Genomic DNA, 18,939 nt, shown 5'->3' on the forward strand with positions numbered 1-18,939 from the left:
TGTTAAAGCTGATTAATCAAATACGATTAATCAAGGAAAAAAATCTTTGTGCCAAATACTAAAGAACAAGATTCAGTTTCTCTCAGAGTTTAGACGGGAGGTGGTTCAAATTCAGCTTCCAGGGCCCCATACCTAGAGAGTCTAACTCAATCAGTTTGGAAGCAGGAAAGCTACATGTTTAATAAGGACATCAAGTGATTCTGACCAAGTGGGCCTTGGAGCTGCATTTGAGAAGTACTACTACAGGAATGAGAACAAGAAAGGAAATACTCAGTAAGGTGTCCAAGTGTGGGAGGAATAATTGCATGCCCTTGTGTTCTTTCTTTAAGGGGGAAAAAAGCAAAAGAAAGTGTAGTCTTTGACATACGCAAGGAAAAATAATTATATGTATACTATATCCATTCCTTTTGGAACAAGTGTTTTCACCTTTGTTTAAACTCATTTCAAACTTTTAAAATATAAGTGTTTCTAAAAAATGAAAACTACTTATTAAGGTAGGCTGAGAAGCACTGTGCTTGGAGGCCTTTAAAAATGGGAGAGATGGGACTTCCCTGGTGGTCCAGTGGGTGGGACTCTGCGCGCCCAGTGCAGGGGACCCGAGTTTGATCCCTGGTTGGGGAACTGGATCCCGCATGCATGCCACAGCTAGGAGTTCATATGCTGCAACTAAAAGATCCCGTGTGCTGCAGCTAAGACCCGGTGCAGCCAAAATAAATAAATAAATAAATACTTAAAAAAAAAAAAAAATGGGAGAGATGCCCAAATGTCTCAGATGATTTAGATGAAGTTTATTTGGAGAACAGGACAAATGGCTCGGTGACCTCTGAATGTCCCCCCTACCCCTACAAATCTACTCTCTCCCTCAAGAATGGTCAGCCACAAAGCCAAGAGTGCTCCCGTGGCTCCAGCCCTCAGAAACTGGCTCCAATATTTCTATAAACAGACAGTGCCTTGCAATTTCATAGCTTTCTAACAGACTGAACAAAATCACCACAATTCTAATTTAATAAACATGCAGAGGCACACATCATTTATTGAATCTTGTTAAAAAGGCACAAGCCAAACAGATGTGCAGCTTGTCCCCATGAGGGTGTCTAAGGTCAAAGCTACATACGATGGAAGGAAGCAGAGAAGTAATAAAAATAAAAAAATTTTACACTTAATGTTGTGCTCAGAAAATACAATTAAGTTTTAAGACCTATTCTCTGATCTTCCTGGCACCACCAAAATAATCATTACCACCATCCCCTCCTTCTATGAACAATAACAATTTCTTAATCTGTTTCTGCATTTTGTAATTCCTAACGTGTTATCATGTATAGCTCTTATATGATTCTCATTTTTTTAAAAAAAAGTATATGGGAAAAGCCATCTTATAAAAGGGAAACCAAATTTTGCATGTGAACACCAACCTAATTATTAGCACTACAGCCTAAGTCACTTGACTTCACAGCTAATGTGCTAGTCACTTATTTATTCACAGAGTATTTTTTTTTCAGTATCCAGACATTGTTCTAGGCCCTTGAGACACAGCCATAAATAAGATAGGCAAGTCTTTGTCTTTATGAAGCTTAAATGCTAGAGCTGTGCTATCCAATATAGTAGCCACATGTGCTTAAATTAAAACTAATTAAAAGTAAATTAAATTAAAAATTCAGTTCCTCTCTCTCACTAGATACATTTTCAAGTGCTCAGTTGCCACATGTGGCTAGCAGCTATTCTATCGGATGGCACAGAATTTTCTATAACATTTCCATCATTGCAGAAAGTTCTGTGGACAGCACTATTCCAGAGGAACAGGCAAACAAATACCTGTGAAGAAATATAAAGCAGGGCAAGCGAATACGTAGAAAGCAATGGAAGGTCCTATTTTAGCTTGAGAGTAAAGAAGGGCCTCTGGGAAGACTATGAGACTTGAGCTGAGACCTGAAGGGAGTGAGGAAGCAAATCATGTGACCATTTGCACAAAGGGCTTTTGACACAGAGGAAAAGCAAAAGCTTGGTGCCTTTATGAAACTGCAGAAAGGCCAATATGGACAGAGCAGAGTGAACATTAGCAGACACAAGTGATGAAGTAGTAAGATAAGCAGGGCCCACATCACAAGGCAGAGAGGGCCTTGTGGGCCACGGAAGGGTGTTGAATTTGATTTGTAGGAGTGATGGAAGGCTATTACACGTTTTTTAAGAGGGAAGTGACATGATCTGACTCACATGTTTGGAGGATAGCTCTGGCTTTTTGGTGGAGAGCAGGCTGTAGGAGGGCTAAGAGTAGAAGCATGGAGACCAGCTCAGAAGCTATTGGTCTGGTCCAGATGACAGACAGTGGTAAGAAGTGGTCTGAATTGAGATATATTTAAATAAACCCCTCTAGCCTTATACCTTTTTAAGGGGTAAAGGTGAGAGAATCACCTGGGAAGAAGAAAAACGTTCTGATGCCAGTTCTACCATATGACAGAACCATTTCCTGTGCTGCCTGGATTAGCAAGTGGCCTCTGTTTGTGTAAGCAGAGGTAACTGTGTTCCATGAGATAGGGTTTGAGCATAAGATACCTGTGCTGTCAGAAGGTCATATCAGTTCAACATAAAGGGAGGGCTAAGACACCATGAACTGGAAGTCTATGTAGCATTAAAATATGCGCAGATTGGTAGATTAATAAAAAGTCATAGAGACAGGATTGCCCATCAACACTGCAGAGGTGTTCTGTCAGGTTCTATGAGATCAAAACCTGACATAACAATTACTGTTATAGGGCTTCCCTGGTGGTGCAGTGGTTGAGAGTCCGCCTGCCGATGCAGGGGACATGGGTTCGTGCCCTGGTCCAGGAGGATCCCACATGCCGCGGAGCGGCTGGGCCCGTGAGTCATGGCCCCTGGGCCTGCACGTCCGGAGCCTGTGCTCCGCGATGGGAGAGGCCACAGCAGTGAGAGGCCCGCGTACCACGAAAAAAAAAAAAAAAGAATTAAGGTGAAACAATTACTGTTATTATACAACACACTCTAGGGGGAAAAAAATCCCAAGCCTTAGCAGATGGCCCGTTATTATTTCAAGCAATATTTAAGATGATAAAATTTCAGGACAACATGTGATTTTGAGCAGAATATTGGAATTAGTTGCAATGGGATTTGACATGTCTGTTATTTGACTGAGTGTTATACATTGGTATAACATCAGACAATATTCAAAGGTCATTCCCATATGTTATGTCATGGTCTTCACAACAAACATTGTGATGTAGACAAATGAGGTTATGATTATTCACAAATTTACAGCTAAAGAAACTAAAGTTTGATAAGGTTGAGAGATTCAGCCCTTCTGGATTCCTATTCCAAAACATTTCCCACAATTCAATAATAAAGCTCTTAAAGTATAGTAAGATTTACTTTATAAAAACAATCATTAGCTAATAAAACAGATTTTATATATAAAAGATTATTTAAATACCATCAATATCGTGTTGGTATTTTACTGTCTTTTTTCTATTATCTTTACTTATTAGTGTTTGGAAGATGATAGAACATAACACACATCCTCTGTAGTAGCAATAGAACAAAAAAATGATACAGGGCCAATGGTTTGGAAGCAGGCCTTCAATTACATCATACAATTGCTTTTAATTCAATGCAAAGATCTAAATGAACCTCTTTTTTTTACCTGAGGATGAATGATTTTTGAGGAAATGTAAGTTGGAAAAGAAACTAGATGAGACTGCACAGTTCAGGATACCAAGATACCACCAGAAGGCTCTTTCACTGATCTAATTGTTCAGCTTTACTATTCACTTTAAAATAATGTATCCTACATCACATAATGTTCATTTGGGACCCGCTTTTTCTTTTCTCTGCCAAAATATCATCTTCCCAACATCCATATTTCAATTTGGTCCACAAATCACAGAACCTTTGTGGAAAAAGAGAGGTTTCCATGGTGAAATGCAAATGACTTTTTCAATTCTTAGTAACTCCTTTAATATATATATATATATATATATATATATATATATATAAACAAAGCCTATTGCACACATGTGGAATAAAAACAAGTGTATCTTAATATATACACAAGGAAGGAAAGAGTTAACAAGAAAAGGTTATGTCAAAGGAAATTTTTATAATAAATTGCAGTTTTCTCTGCAGCACCTCAGAGGAGTTATTTAAAATAAAAGTACAGTACTTGGTTTAATGACAAAAATGACATAAAAGACATAACTGATATGCATGCAGGGCTCTTAAACTGAAGGAGCTGCAATACTTCATTAGGTCCACTTGAGAGCTCAGACTTTCATCTTCTAAGACCTTAATGATATAATCATTTAACACCTGAAAAACTGTCCATGTATTACATTTGATCTTGTGAATACCATACCAAAGAGATAAAAGCCTTTTTGTCTTAAAGACTTTATCAAGTACTCAGAAAATGCAACATCCTTCATCTCAGGCCTGAAATAAAAATATTCTCAAAGAAGTTAAATGCTCCCCTCTTGTTCTGGTCAGAATTTCTACACACTGAAACAACTTCCAAAAATAAAACCAACATGGACGCAAACAACAGACACACATTCTCACATCAATTCAGTTTGACTTGATTAATCTGGAACCCAATTCCCTCCATCTTTGGCTCTATGTCCTTTGTATCTACTCTATGAAGGAATAAGTACAAAAGAAATGCCTGAATCGTTTAACAGAATTTGGCTTGAAAGGTTAGTACCACAATTTCTTTTCAAAGATTTAAAGATGACAAAGATTGGCTACTGTTGAACTACAGGAATGGTGACGAGAAACGAGAAAGTCAGAACTAGGAGACTAAAACCAGAGCAGCAAAATAAATGAAGCAGATCAGCGATTGCATTGGAGGAAGATATGTGCTTCTTACGTAAAATAAGATTGATGTTATTTAACCTAGAATTATTAAGACGGAAATAACCTTAGAGATGGAACATTGTTTTCTAACCCTCTCCTTTACAATAAAAAAAAAAAAAATGGAGACAGAAATGACTTGTCCCTACCCTTTAAACGAACACCAAGCTACTTCACTAATAAGCACTAAAATTTTCGCACAAGTTTTGTAAACTCAGCTTACTATTTTGTTCTCCTTAGTTGCCAAGTTCACACATTTAAATAAGTAAGGATTCCAATGTGACTACAAGGCATGTTTTGGGGTCTGTTTCTAATTAAGCAGAAATTAATAATCAAGGGTGAAGAAACAATTTTCCAGCTGTCACATGCTCGTTTGCTCTTTATAACTTTAAGGGCCTGAAATATGCACTACATCTCCCAAAATTATTAACTTATTTCTAAGAAGGAAGGATACAGTGAATTTACACTCATTATTAGAAAGATGCAGCCTCACCTGCTATTCTTTTTTTTTTTTCTTTCTTTTTGCGGTATGCGGGCCTCTCACTGTTGTGGCCTCTCCCGTTGCGGAGCACAGGCTCCGGATGCGCAGGCCCAGCGGCCATGGCTCACGGGCCCAGCCGCTCCGCGGCATATGGGATCCTCCCAGACCGGGGCACGAACCCGTATCCCCTGCATCGGCAGGCGGACTCTCAACCACTGCGCCACCAGGGAGGCCCTCACCTGCTATTCTTAAAAGAAAAAAAAATTCTATGCCTAAGTTTAACAGTTAACATACTTATTAAAAAAAAAATACAGGGGGTCTTCCCTGGTGGCGCAGTGGTTGAGAGTCATGGGTTCGCGCCATGGTCCGGGAAGGTCCCACATGCCGCGGAGCGACTAGGCCCGTGAGCCATGGCCGCTGAGCCTGCGCGTCCGGAGCCTGTGCTCCGCAACGGGAGAGGCCACAGCAGTGAGAGGCCCGCCTACCGCGAAAAAAAAAAAAAAAATACAACTATGCAATCCTAAGGCTGTATCCATAAGCAAGTACTTGTCAATAAGGATACACAGAACCAAAAAAGAGAACAATCAAATATTCTATTACTTGAACAGTATAATCAGTCTGCTAATTTTCTAAATAGCTATATAATTTAGGCAGAAGTCAGACTCTTTGTTTAAAAGACATGAAAATTACAATTCCATAGCTAAAATTAAACTCAATTGTAAAATAAGTAAATGTGGCTCTAAGCTACATATGTTTACCAATTGTAATTACAAAGCAACAACTTTAATAAGATCATAAAAGTACAAAACAGTGAAAAATGATCTCTAGGAATTGAATGTGACCAACACAGGCATTATTATAGAACAAGAGTTGAGGGAAGGAGAGAAGTAAACTAACACTTATTGAACACTAGGCATTGTGCTAGCACTCTATCAATGTTCCAGTTAATCATCTCAATTGTCACAGAGACCTTATGAGGCAGTATTATCATTATTCTCATTTTACAGGTAAGAAACAGAAAGGTTAGGTAACTTGCCTAAGCTCACACAGCTAGCTGGTAGCAGAGCTGTGATTTGAATCTAGATATGTTTGACTCCTACACCCATAATCTTTTCAGATTATCCACTGAAACGTAAATTAATTAATCAGCCATTTCTTTTAAAAAATAATTTAGCAGGATTTTGATCATAAAAAACACAACCCGACTTATTTTTTTCTCTCTGTTATCACATCTGGAAAGCCTGCAGAATTAAGTTTATAAAAGTGAAACAGAATTCAAATCAATTCCATGTTTATAAGAGTACCTTGCACATGAGTTGTAAATTTCAGCTTTTTTCAAAGTGTTTTCATAAATTTTGACTCATTTTGTCATCACAACACCCCTGTGAGGGAAAGCTGATGATATCATCATTCTGGAGATGAGGTTTCAACTATGTCTGTCGCCCAACCTAACATCATACAGCAGATTACAGACAGAACTGAGACCACAGGAGATCTACATATCCTGATTCTATCCATTGCTCTTCCTGGCACACCCTACTTCTTTCAGATGCAAAAGATAAGAATTTCTACATCAAAGGCAACACTTTGCTCCACCCTTTTTTCTAAAGTAGCCAAAAAATACCATAATTTATATGGAGGAAATACAGACTGTGCCTTGACATGTTCTTTCTTCCTATCCAATAAGATCAAACTATGTGAATACAACAGTTCTAAGGTATAATTGTCTTTACATTTCTTTGATGTTCACCATACTATTCATGCTGAAATAACTGAATTTAAATCAAAGCACATATATACAGCAAGTGATTCCATTATAATCTTGAAAATCTGTAGCCTAAACAGCAAAAGCAATTTCCATTCATACAACACATAAAAATAATCTAGTATTAGGTAAGACCGAACTTACATATAGCCATTGGTAGAAAAGATGTGCTGAGATATTCAATAATATCCTTGTGCAGAAACGGAGGAAAGGTAGCTAAAGTTGATATCATCGTGTAGGGCAAAGTACTCAGAATATCATCATTGAGAAAGGGGAGCAAACACGTAGTTGTATAAAATATTGACTGTCCAAGATCTACAAAACAAAATGAAGTAATCAGTCACTGAATATTTTGCCATTTAACAAAAATGCTAATTTTACATTTTAAGTTTTTATGAACTGGTTTAAATTATAAGCAACCATCACTCCCTTCCTATCAAGAGTTCTGTAGAGTGCGTACACAGTCTTTGATGAATGATTGCATTAAGAAATATACAGGGCTTCCCTGGTGGCGCAGTGGTTGAGAGTCCGCCTGCCGATGCAGGGGACACGGGTTCGTGCGCCAGTCCGGGAAGATCCCACATGCTGCGGAGTGGCTGGGCCCGTGAGCCATGGCCGCTGAGCCTGTGCGTCCGGAGCCTGTGCTCCGCAACGGGAGAGGCCGCAACAGTGAGAGGCCCTGGTACTGCAAAAAAAAAAAAAAAAAAAGAAATATACAGTTGATTCGTGAACAACACAGGTTTGAACTGTGTGGGTCCACTTATACATGGATTTTTTCTATAAATATAGTACCTGTATCTTCATTTTACAGATCTTTAAATCAACTAAGTGCGGGAAAAACTTTGTGTTCAATTAGAGATCACAATAAGTGGAACCCAAAGAACTAGGGTTTGAGTCCTGATTTTATCCAAACTGTTTCAGCTCCCTGCCCTTAGGTGAGTCATTTATCAATTCCTTTGTTTTTGAGGCAGAGAGAGCAGCAGAGATTGCAGATTTTCAACTATATGGGGGCTCAGTGCCCTTAACTACACAAGTTGTTCGAGGGTCAACCATATCTATGACGTGAGGTTTTCCTCAACACCGTATCCATCTTCATTAGTACTTGGTATTCATATTACTCCCTGATTTCATAAATGAAAAGCACTTTCCAAGTGATTAACGAATCTTGAAATCCTTCCAGCATTCTTACCTCTGTTACATTTTACACAAGATCACTGTGGCACAGCAATGTTAAATTATTTTCTCACGGGAATTTTTAGAAAAGTCAAGGGCAAGACTGGAAATAAAACCATGCTATTTCTGCTCCATCGACCGAACAATCTTCCTACATCTGGAGTCCTGGGCAATGAAGTGATTTGCGTCTTCCAGCACAGCGGCAGTTTCAGCACGCACCAAAGAAAGGAAGCTGTAAACTGATACTGTGTGACCCTGCACACTTAGTTATCAATGATCACAGAAGGACGTGCCAGCTAACAATAATCTTTCTACCAACATTTTTAAGTGATAGGAACAGTACCTACCTCACTTCATTAGAAGGATCGCTAGGAGGTTTAAATGAGAAAAACGTAAAGTGCTTAACATAGCACCTAATGTGTGCTCCACAAATATTAGATATTATTATGAATATTAATATTGTTACTATTATTACCTGCACAAGGAGTAAAAATAGAGGACATTCAAAAAATCTTAACGATTTAGCTTTAGAATGCATGTAAACCAAACCCCATTACACTGAATATATATTTTGATGTTTCTGGATCTCTTGATATACAGGTCATCAGCCAAGACTTGACAATGAAGACTTTTTCTCATTTTCGTATCCATTATAAAAGAAAATTATTAGACTTGTTTGTCTTGTAGCAGATGCACCTTCTTTGTGCTATTCTGATGCCTAATGTTAACTCTGATTATCATTAGAATTAATATGCCACCTCAACAAGAACATCAACTGACAGCAGAGAGGATGTGGCCACACTGCCCACTGGGGAGTGAGGGTCAGTCAACCTTGGGCTCAAATTGATGAAATCGAAAATTCACAAGTGTATTCCTAAGAACTGACTGAGCCTGTGCACATAAGAAACCTCAGCTGCCTTTTAGCCTAGTTACAGAACATTAGCACTGAAAGGAACCTGAAGCCCCCCCTGGAATATTTTTCAAATGAGGAGACTGAGGCCCAGAGAAGGGAAGTGATTGCCCAAGATCACCTGAGAGTTAGTAGGTGAAGCACAACAAAAACGCAGCTCTGCTGGGTACAGTGCAAGTGCAGTGGTTCTCAAACTTGGTGTACAGAAGAATCACCCAGAGAGCTAGTTAAAAATTCAGATCCTCAGGACCCACACCTCAGTCATTCTTATTTAGAAGTTCCAGCTTGGGAACCAGAATTCCACGTTCCAAATTCCCTCCCTCGGAAAGTCTGATGTCATTCAGATCAAAACAGGGTTGTATTGGTTTTTAACCTCTAAGGGATGGTCTAGTGAGTTTTTCCTATCTTCTAAGATCTGTTATGCAGAACAAGAACACAGCCTATAGATAACAGTAAAGAGGAAGGTCACAAAATAGCTGTGGGTAAAAGAGCAAAAATACAAATAATCCCCCCTGAAATTGTCACAATTTACAAATTAACTGCAGTTAGATGGGCTGTGAGATACCAAACTGAATGCTTTTATCTTAATCAAGGGGCCCTAACTCAGTGGCCCATCCCAAGACCAGGAAGGTAGTCACAAAGGAAAAGCACTGACAAGTTCACCACCATGGCAAGCTCCAGGAATATTACATTCAAAGAGTCATCTCCTTTAAGTTCTGAGCTGGGATAGGATCACAATAAAAGTGACTAGACTCAAACAGCTACAAAATTGTACAATAAGCAAACTCACAAGTTTCTACATTTTTTATATTCACTGTTATACAAAATTGTAAATATAATAAAAAACAAATTAATAATCATTATTTCATCATTTTTATAAAAGAAGATTTTTTTTTAAGTTCAGAACACATCTTACTAAATAAACCATTAAGCATTCTCTTAGGAAAGTTAGCCATAACTAAAAGACAAAATAACCTCCACCACCCACCCATTTCTGAAATTCCAATTTTTTGGACAGTGAAACTTTGGTTATCATACCTCCATGGACCAAATTATCAGTGCTTTAAAGTTAAGACAGCTGGTGTATTAAAAGCTCATTTGCTGCAAAAGTCGTTTTTCTTACTGTATGATTTTTCATTTGATTCTCCCAAATATAATATTGAATACTTAAGCAGTAGACATTATTGTGCTCCTTTTTATGGGTTAGAAGAATTTGGTAAGCATGCAAGATAATGAAATTTAGTAAAGACACACGGTAGAAAGAGGAAGAGTTAAGAAAAGAAGCATGCTCTTAGGCTTCTGTCCTAAAGCAACACTAAGACTGGGTAGTGTATACCATACACGGCATGCATATACTATATACGGCATATAGCACCACTATACATTGTACCACTTGGTCAACATTTTCTAATAACTATTGATTGTTAAATTTGGAAGAATTCTTAGAGATTTCTTATTATCTAACCTCCTGGGTTTAAAGACAGGAAAAATGAGTCCCAGAGAGATTCTGTGATTTGCTCCCCAAAATCACAGAATTAGTCAGTGGATATGACGTGCCCTTTAACCTCCACCTCTTACATTTTCTGGGGGGCAAGTTTTTAAAACTTAACCCCCAACTCGTAATTTCAACTAGAGTCTCCCTGATAAGCAGATCAGGGGAGAATAGGTAAGTTCCTTTTATAGTCTTCCTCCTTTCTCAAGCCCATTCCCCCCACCCATGCAGACCCACTTGGATAACATCCCTCTGGCCATAAAACAGCAAAAAATGATAATAAGGGAAACACCATAATTAAGTTTCAGTGTAAGAAAGGTTTTAGCCACACAAAGACCTTTCAAGCAATTTATTATAACAACAACAGTCTCTAGCATCTATAAACATACATGTACATTTTCAAAAGTTTTGATTAAATGCTCACCATGTTGGCCATGCTGTAGTAAAGGAACTAGATCCAGGAGAGTCACCAAAGTCACGTAGAGGCCTTGATAGTCCAAAGAAGGGTAGTCTGACAAGTGAGCATCACGACTTTGCAGGCCACGTTCAGAGGGAGCATCTCGCAGGACGCTGTAAAGGAGGGAGCGAGTAACAGTAGGGTTGATGGAACTGACCTGCGGTCTTAGAGATGGGGTGAGTGGGAATGGCACAGGAAAAAGACACATGGTCATGGGCACTGTCAAATTGGAGGCATCTTGGTTTTCCTTCTTCCCTGTGCGGGACAAAATGCTGTTGGGGGGACAAAGAAAAAAAAGAGACAACAAAGACACAAAGAACAGCACATTACATTGAAATGACACTCTAAAACAAATAATAAAACACCAGATACATCCCACATAAGATGCAATTGCCACACCAGCAGCATCTACAAATCTAGTACGGGTCGCATAGCTTCATGCACAGAGATACCAATAACGTAAGGCTTATTTTGTGGAAGTTGCATTGCATCTCATGTGTTATCTGGCTAGTAAGGAGCAAAAATATAAAAATGCATGTTTCAGTGCCAAACCCATGTTTTACAGTTTATTGATTTGATGAAGGCGAGGTTTCCGGAAAGGAAGAATGATGGCTTTGTCTAATGAGTTAGAGCTTTCATTGCTAATTAAAAGGAGCTTTCAAAGCAAAGGAAGTTTTCAGCAAGACTGTCTTAATCAGGTAAAGAAAAACTTGCAAAATATAGGTATGGCACTTGCAGAAACATGTTTTAGCAAAGAATAAACATGTGTGTTTATTAAGAGAGTCTTAAAAATCACATGTTTATTGCATCAAAATAATGTCTATATGTATATTATGATACTGTTTCATGACATTCTGTCAGTATCATTTGAGATAATGAAGTTTAAACAGGCATATGAATTTAGAAATAATACATATTTCTAAAATGTTAGCTAAACTACATTGGAAAAGCTATAAAATAATATAGAGTAGATGGTCCATAGCATATGTTTGTGAACTAATGATAATGGTTATTTATGTGTGTTTTTTAAATTTTGCATGTTGGGGAGGAAACATTTTATTTTATGAATACAAACAGAGGTTTATTAAATAGTTACCTTTAAAATTCTAAAGACTAAGCAAGCAGTATCTCTCATATAGCTGCACGTCATACAATAAGATCTCATATATATGTTACTGCTGCTACTTACGTTATTATTCAACAAAACTCACTAAAAACTAAAGGAAAGATAATTTACAAAGTTAAAAAAACTTTAATGGAAGTAAAAAGAAATTCTTAAAAATAAATTGGCTTTTTTAGCACTAATTTTTAAATAAAAACCTTTTAGTAAAAGCAATAAAGCAGAAAAAGTTGCTAATTTAAAAATAGAAGAAATGACTGCTTAGCCAAATGTTTAGTTTTTTTTAATTAGGTTATACTATTTAATCATTAAGACATTATAATGGTAATATCTATACATTATACTGGTAATATCTGCTGCACTTACAAAGTGCTTTGATATAGTACACTTCGATGTTAATCAAAATAGATAACAATTTATAAATGTTTCATTACATAGAAATAATCTTATCTTACACTTATTCTATGTGCATCAAACATTACTAAGTTCTTAGTTAATGATATTACATTTATAATTTTACAGTGGTGTGAAGAATTGGTTAGTGTCAAGCATGCTCGCTATTTCAAATTTACATTTATTTTTATTTACTCTTAGTGCAAAATATGTTACAATGTAAGAAAAATGACTACATGCTTTTTATTTTCCATGTGCCTAATTTACCTCGATTTCCTTTGTCTTCTGTTACCCAATGTCCAGGGAAAAACAATTAATAATAATAAAAATAACTTCAGAATAGTTATATAATACTTCTTAGCAATAAATAACTTAAGATTTAGTGTAACTTTTTTGTTTTTAAAGGGATTTAATTTACCTTTTTTGTGTGTGATGTATTTAACTTTGTAAGCTTATACTTTACAATGGGATAATATCAACATTCCAGTTACCCCTGCCTGCCTACATCTATTATAAATACCATCAGATTTTCCATCAGACTTTATACTTTCCTCATATAACTCAATTACTCCTAAAAGTACCCCCTTAAGTGTTATATTCTTGATAAACCCACTCACCAAAAATCTGTTTTAACCCTGTAGGATTTTATCCTACTGAAAATTCCCTTAAAATCACAATGGATGTAAGTCAGAAATATTATTTCCCAAACTTCAGCCCTAAATTAGCCTACTATCAGCATCCTTCCAAAATTGCAACATGTGGCTCTTATAGAAGTGGCACAGAAAAACAATACTTTGCCTTAGAGAATAAAATTAGTTGTAGAGCATACATTAATGCTTTTCTCTAAATTAAGTACATTGCTCTCATCAAACTTTTCCTTGGTGGGGGAAATATAGCACATTAATTATTCTTTTCAAATACACAGTAGTATTTTTCCAAAGTTTGATATAATTTAACAAACATTAGTGAAATCAACTTTGGAGGCTCTACATTGGTATTTTTCCCTTCCTGTATATGCAGGGTTTCCAAATGATAGCAGCACCAACTTCATATACATAGGGAAGAAAAAACGTCAGTACTGAAACAATAAACTTCTCTCTCACTGCTTTTAGATTTAATAAGTAGGTGAGGTTGAGAAAAAATGGCTGAAGATGAATAATCCATGAAACCAGTTTTAAATTACCATTCATGTTTCAATGTAAGCAAATGTTTTCATTTGTGCAAAAACTTAAGAAGGGCTCATGAATAAATGTACAATGCATTGTGATTTCATGATGTTTTGTGAAGTTTATTCATTAAAAAAAAGAAACTTATTTCCCCAACCAAACTGTCTACCTTGGGAATGATAAAACCATCTTCCCCATCTGAGATTCTTTCCCAGAGGTCTGTATACCCAACCAAAAAGAATATTAAGAATGCCCTGCTCAGAAGAGTTTGACCCAGAAGACAACTCTTCATCTTTCCTCTTCACTCCTGAGATCCTCTTTACCAAGCATTTACTTCCAACATCAAGAGAAACCAAGAGAAGAGGAACACTGTGGGTGTGGGGAAAGATGAGGAGTTGCCCTGAGGTATCTATAGCACAGAAAATTAATATGTCAAATAAACTTTCTATAAGATTATGAACTTTGACATTTGAATTAGATCTATGCACTTCATAAAATTTACTTGATCATGCTATGCTCTAAAGCTACTCTGTGGACAATAAATCAGTCATTTGAAGGTCTGTATTTTGTTCCTAAGCCATTAGAAATTAGAATTCAATTAAGATTATCAAACTGAAACTAGAATCCCTTTTAAAAACATATTAAACATTTACTAAAGAGTTAGCAGCAAGTAGCTTTCCCCAAACTCAATGATTTTTTTAAAAAGATTGTATGTGCTAGCAGTTTGAATGGCACCAGAAGAGTGACCTGGGGGAAGGAATTCCAAAAGAATGTTTGAAATAGGAAGACTAGAAGAAAGCCTTTAAATGTTCTCCCAGATAAAAGGCAAGATCCCTACAGAAGACCTTAGATGTTTAAAATATGGTCCCAGAATGCTTCTAATATAAAATGGACAGATTCCTCTGCAGCCATGAGGGGAGATTAAACTAGATGATCTTCATAGTCACTTCTAATACTCAAAGCAAACAAAAAACTAAACTCTGAAGCTGTGTATAAACTGTGCGTCCATTGCCACACTTAGATCCCTACTAAGTTAAAATGAGGACACCTCAGCACTCATACAAAATCTTACCCAGGACCCTCGGTCACTGCTAGATTAAGTAAATGCTCTAGAAGAGTTCCTGTGATGGATGAAATTTGGACTCAAGTCAATTCAATTCAACAAATACTTACTGATCCCCTTCTAAGGACAGAACATTGCCCTAGACTCAAGGGCTAGCAAGCTGAGTAACACAGAGGACTTGCCTTCTGCTCACCTAGAGTTTGGGGAACCTCCATGAACTCTGAGTCCAATAATAAACTAAGTGGACCTATGTGGACTGTTCAACTGCTGATATAGTCAATTATGGTCTCTATATTTCTCTGCAAATAATCTCTCCTCTCCTATGGATTAAATTAATTGAAGTTAAACACCTAGCCTAATCTCTGCCTTTGAAAATATGTACAAACCTCTACTGAAATCAGAGAGAGTTGCGTGCATGCATGAATACCAAAGGACTATTACTCTAAAAATGCAATTGTGACTTAAATGATGCTGCTGGAATTTCATGTTGTATATTTTAACCAAAATAATTTTAACTTCATTGAGAATACCCAAAGAGAAAGACAGAGGGTTACTCTGTGAGAATTTATCTTTAATGTTTTCTTGTTTCTTTCCAAGAATCTGAATTCTGAAAGCAAGAAGTGCTTCTGAATGTATATAATAAATTATATAAAATGCAAAAGAAACCATCTTGTTTGTGAGTAGAAAGCATTACTGTCAAAGAATCTTGGACAGCAAATACTTAGACCATCTTATTTGTCTTGAACTTTGTCTTGCATAAGTAAAGTGAAGAATTATAAATATGATTATTACGGATGTATAAACCAACAGTGAGAATGATGAAAATGACCATAACTTGGTCTAATACATAGGACAATAGTTGTAAGTTCTTTATTACTGGAATTATTGGAAAGTAAACAAAAGAGATGAAAAAGTTTTTTAAACTGAGGTAGGCAAAGAGAAGAAAGAAAATGCATTGGGTTCAGCCCAAGAGTTGAACCTGTGAGTATTAAAGTCCAACCAGGGACTTGTTACATTCCTCAGTGTCTTCTTTCTTCCTCCCACTTGATGTGTGTGTGTCCTATAGGCTGTCAACTCTGCTCTGACCTACTAGCCACAATGAATTGCTGAGTGGGAGATAGCGTTAAAACATCTGGGAATTGAAACACTGTCCACATCACCTCAGGTATAGCTCAATTTAACTTCCAAAAGAATGGGGACTTCCCTGGCGGTCCAGGGGTTAAGATTCCACGCTCCCACTGCAGGGGGCATGGGTTCAATCCCTAGTCAGGGAACTAAGATCCCACAAGCTGGGCAGCGCGGCCAAAAAAAAAGATGGTAATCTTTGCGCCAAGCACTTCCTTTCCTCCCTAGATCTCAAAGAGAGCCAAAATTATACTCTATGGACTCATAATGGATGCCAGCATTCCCAAAGGCCAAACCGAGTTTTTACTAAAAGAAGTGCCCCTGGACTATGATAACCAGCAATAGTACGGAGAAGCAGCGTAGCCTAACTGTTCAGAGCGTGTGCTGTGGATTAGGACTTCCAGGGTCGAATTCTGGTTCCAATGCTCACCAGATATGTAACTTTGAGCAATTTAACCACTCTGTCCTTTAATTTCATTATATATAAAATGGGTATAATAGTATACTTATTTAATAGAATTAATATGAGGGGTTAAATGAGATGACACATGTAAAGTGCTTAGAAAAGTGCTTGACATACCATTACTATTATGTATTATAATATAATATTGCTATGATAATAATAGCTATTGGTTAGTACTACCATTCGTTGTGGCTGTTGATATTGTCTCCCTTTGAAAATGGACTCAATTGCATAGAGTCTTTCCCAGCAGCACTTGAATAAACTATTTTAACACTAGTTTTACCATTAAAATGCTGTCACCCATGATCATATTCTAATGATTCATTGCTCAAGAAAATGGAATCCTCATGTCTTGCAAACATGACTTCAATATCCCAAATTTCTTAATTTTTTGGCACCATGACTAAGACCTAAGCAGCAAGTTTCGAAGTGCCAACTAGAATGTCACAGTTTCTTTGCAAATGGAATTTGGAATTTGCTTCCTACTGAAAAGTGTCTCTCACTTAGAGAGCTTTCAGAATTTGTGATAAAGGAAAGTGTTTCCCGTTGAGAACCCTGACCTCAAAGACAAAAGGAGAATTCAAGAGGACAGAATCAGATGTCTTGGTGCCTTATCTGATTATTAATGTGAAAACTGAGCTAATTATTCCACTGCCATTGGAAAAGAGAAATGTCCTATAACAAGGTCCTAAACTTACTGTGTAAGTATGAAATCTACGAATCTGATAAACAGAATCCCTTTAACATAGAACAAGGACACTAAGGGTTCTAAAGAAGAGACATTCCAAAGAATAAGAACACAGAGATAGTGGCACTGAAGACTAGGAGCTAACTTGATCTAGTGAGGCTTCTTTCTACAACGCATTCAGTCCGCCCAGGGCAAAGCCTTAGACTGCTGGGAACTCCAGTGCCACTATAGTCGTTCTGAGCTGGTGTTCTTTCCCTAATGCCTATCTTGCAAAACTTTTGCTGTTATATAGCTGAAAGAAACGTGTTTCTAAAATCAGATTTGGAGTGAGGAGATCAGGATAATGGAAGAGACCAAGCCTGAGAATTTAATGGAAAGTGAAGTGTGCTCTCACTTCTTCGACGTTATTTCGCCGACAGTTGAGTCTTTACCTGAAAGGCTCACCTTTGTCTGCCTGTTTTTTCTAATGAGAACTCTGAGCAGATGAGTCCCCCCGTCTCTACCTTATAGTCAAAGCAGACAGTATAAAAAGGGCTGCCGTGGTTTTGTTTGTTGTCCTCCATATTGATTGTAAAGCATATTGAACACTTGAAGTGTTACATGGATTAAAAATAATTGTTATTATCATAAATTATGCTTCGAGAAATAGGAACTACCACTGATGAACTTAAAATGCTTCGTAATTCTGATTTTCTTTAAGACCATAAGTGTTTCCTGTTCTTAATTTTAAGCAACTGTAGGTTCTCCTTTTAATTCCACTCTATATTCGTGGCAAACATGTAACTTTTATCACTATATAAATCTCTTGAAAAGGCGTTCAACTGAGGAAAGCAGGCAGTAGCCATTTTTATCAGTTAGGCCTCTGATCTCCTCTGCTATATACACCCAGAAAGCGTGAGTCCAGACTCTTCTAGCAGAGCACTAGAAAACATAAGGCCCTTCAAGACTCTCAGTTCGATAAAAATTTAGGTCCCAAGCAATTTAGTAGAACTACCTAATAATTCTTTCAAAGGACAGGATATTTTAAAGCTTACCTTAACAAGGTCTGAGAAAAGTATTTCAGGGTGTTTGCAATATCTGTTCCTGAAGGTACAGGATAAATGTTGTGGAGAACTCGGTTATGATATTCTTGTAAGTACCGGATCTTGGAAGCAACTAGATAAAAGCAAAAAAAAAAAAAAAAAGAAAGAAAAAAAAAAAAAGAAGAATCATCCTGTAATATGTATTAGGCATCCAGTTATTTGTTTGAATGATCAGATACAGGAAGTTCATCAGTATGTTAAGGAAAATATGTAAATGTTTACTGGAATTCCATGATGGAAACAATTATAAAAGGCCTTTAATTTACTTATAATTGTGTTCCACACACAAAATTAGTTATAGTTATCTGGCTTAACATCCTAGTCACAAATTAGCCATTACTTTTTATCACTAAGAAAGGCAGTACTCCAAATCATCCTATAATCACCCCCAAGTTAGCTTATTAGTAGTAAAATAATAATAGATATATATCTCTGCCACCAGAGAATTGTATTTAATAGTGCTTAACTAAAACTGGAGAAAACTCAAAAGGTCTTTCAACAACACTAAAACTCCTAAGATATAGGGAATCCGTTGCATAATAGCAACAATCAAAACCAGATTTTTAACGCAATAAGTGATCATAAAGTGTGTTTAGTGAATGTTTGAACTGTGAGAATTGTTAAAGTAGATTAACTTGGTGAGTATTAAGTAAGAATGCAATGACTGTGTGGTAACAAATTACAAAAAATGAATGTCACATTTTTCT

The 18,939-nt window shown here is 36.9% G+C and overlaps 1 protein-coding gene across 3 annotated transcripts in view; it reads right to left on the reverse strand.

Moving 5' to 3' along the window:
• The window catches only part of UNC79 (unc-79 homolog, NALCN channel complex subunit), a 219,133-nt gene extending 200,836 nt beyond the window's left edge, over positions 1-18,297 (reverse strand). For 2 of the 3 annotated variants that reach the window (XM_060097925.1, XM_060097923.1), the window contains exons 1-3: positions 18,185-18,297; positions 11,100-11,404; positions 7,245-7,415 (exon numbers count right to left, since the gene is read on the reverse strand). In XM_060097925.1, the coding sequence (XP_059953908.1) occupies positions 7,245-7,415; positions 11,100-11,346 (418 nt within the window). In that variant the 5' untranslated portion in view covers positions 11,347-11,404; positions 18,185-18,297. Of the gene's footprint in view, positions 1-7,244; positions 7,416-11,099; positions 11,405-18,184 lie in introns of those variants that run through there. The other variant, XM_060097926.1, reaches the window with a different exon arrangement.
• Between the last annotated feature and the right edge of the window lie 642 nt (positions 18,298-18,939).

This window comes from Mesoplodon densirostris, chromosome 4, assembly GCF_025265405.1.
Source record: "Mesoplodon densirostris isolate mMesDen1 chromosome 4, mMesDen1 primary haplotype, whole genome shotgun sequence".
NCBI classification, from domain to species: Eukaryota; Metazoa; Chordata; class Mammalia; order Artiodactyla; family Ziphiidae; genus Mesoplodon; species Mesoplodon densirostris.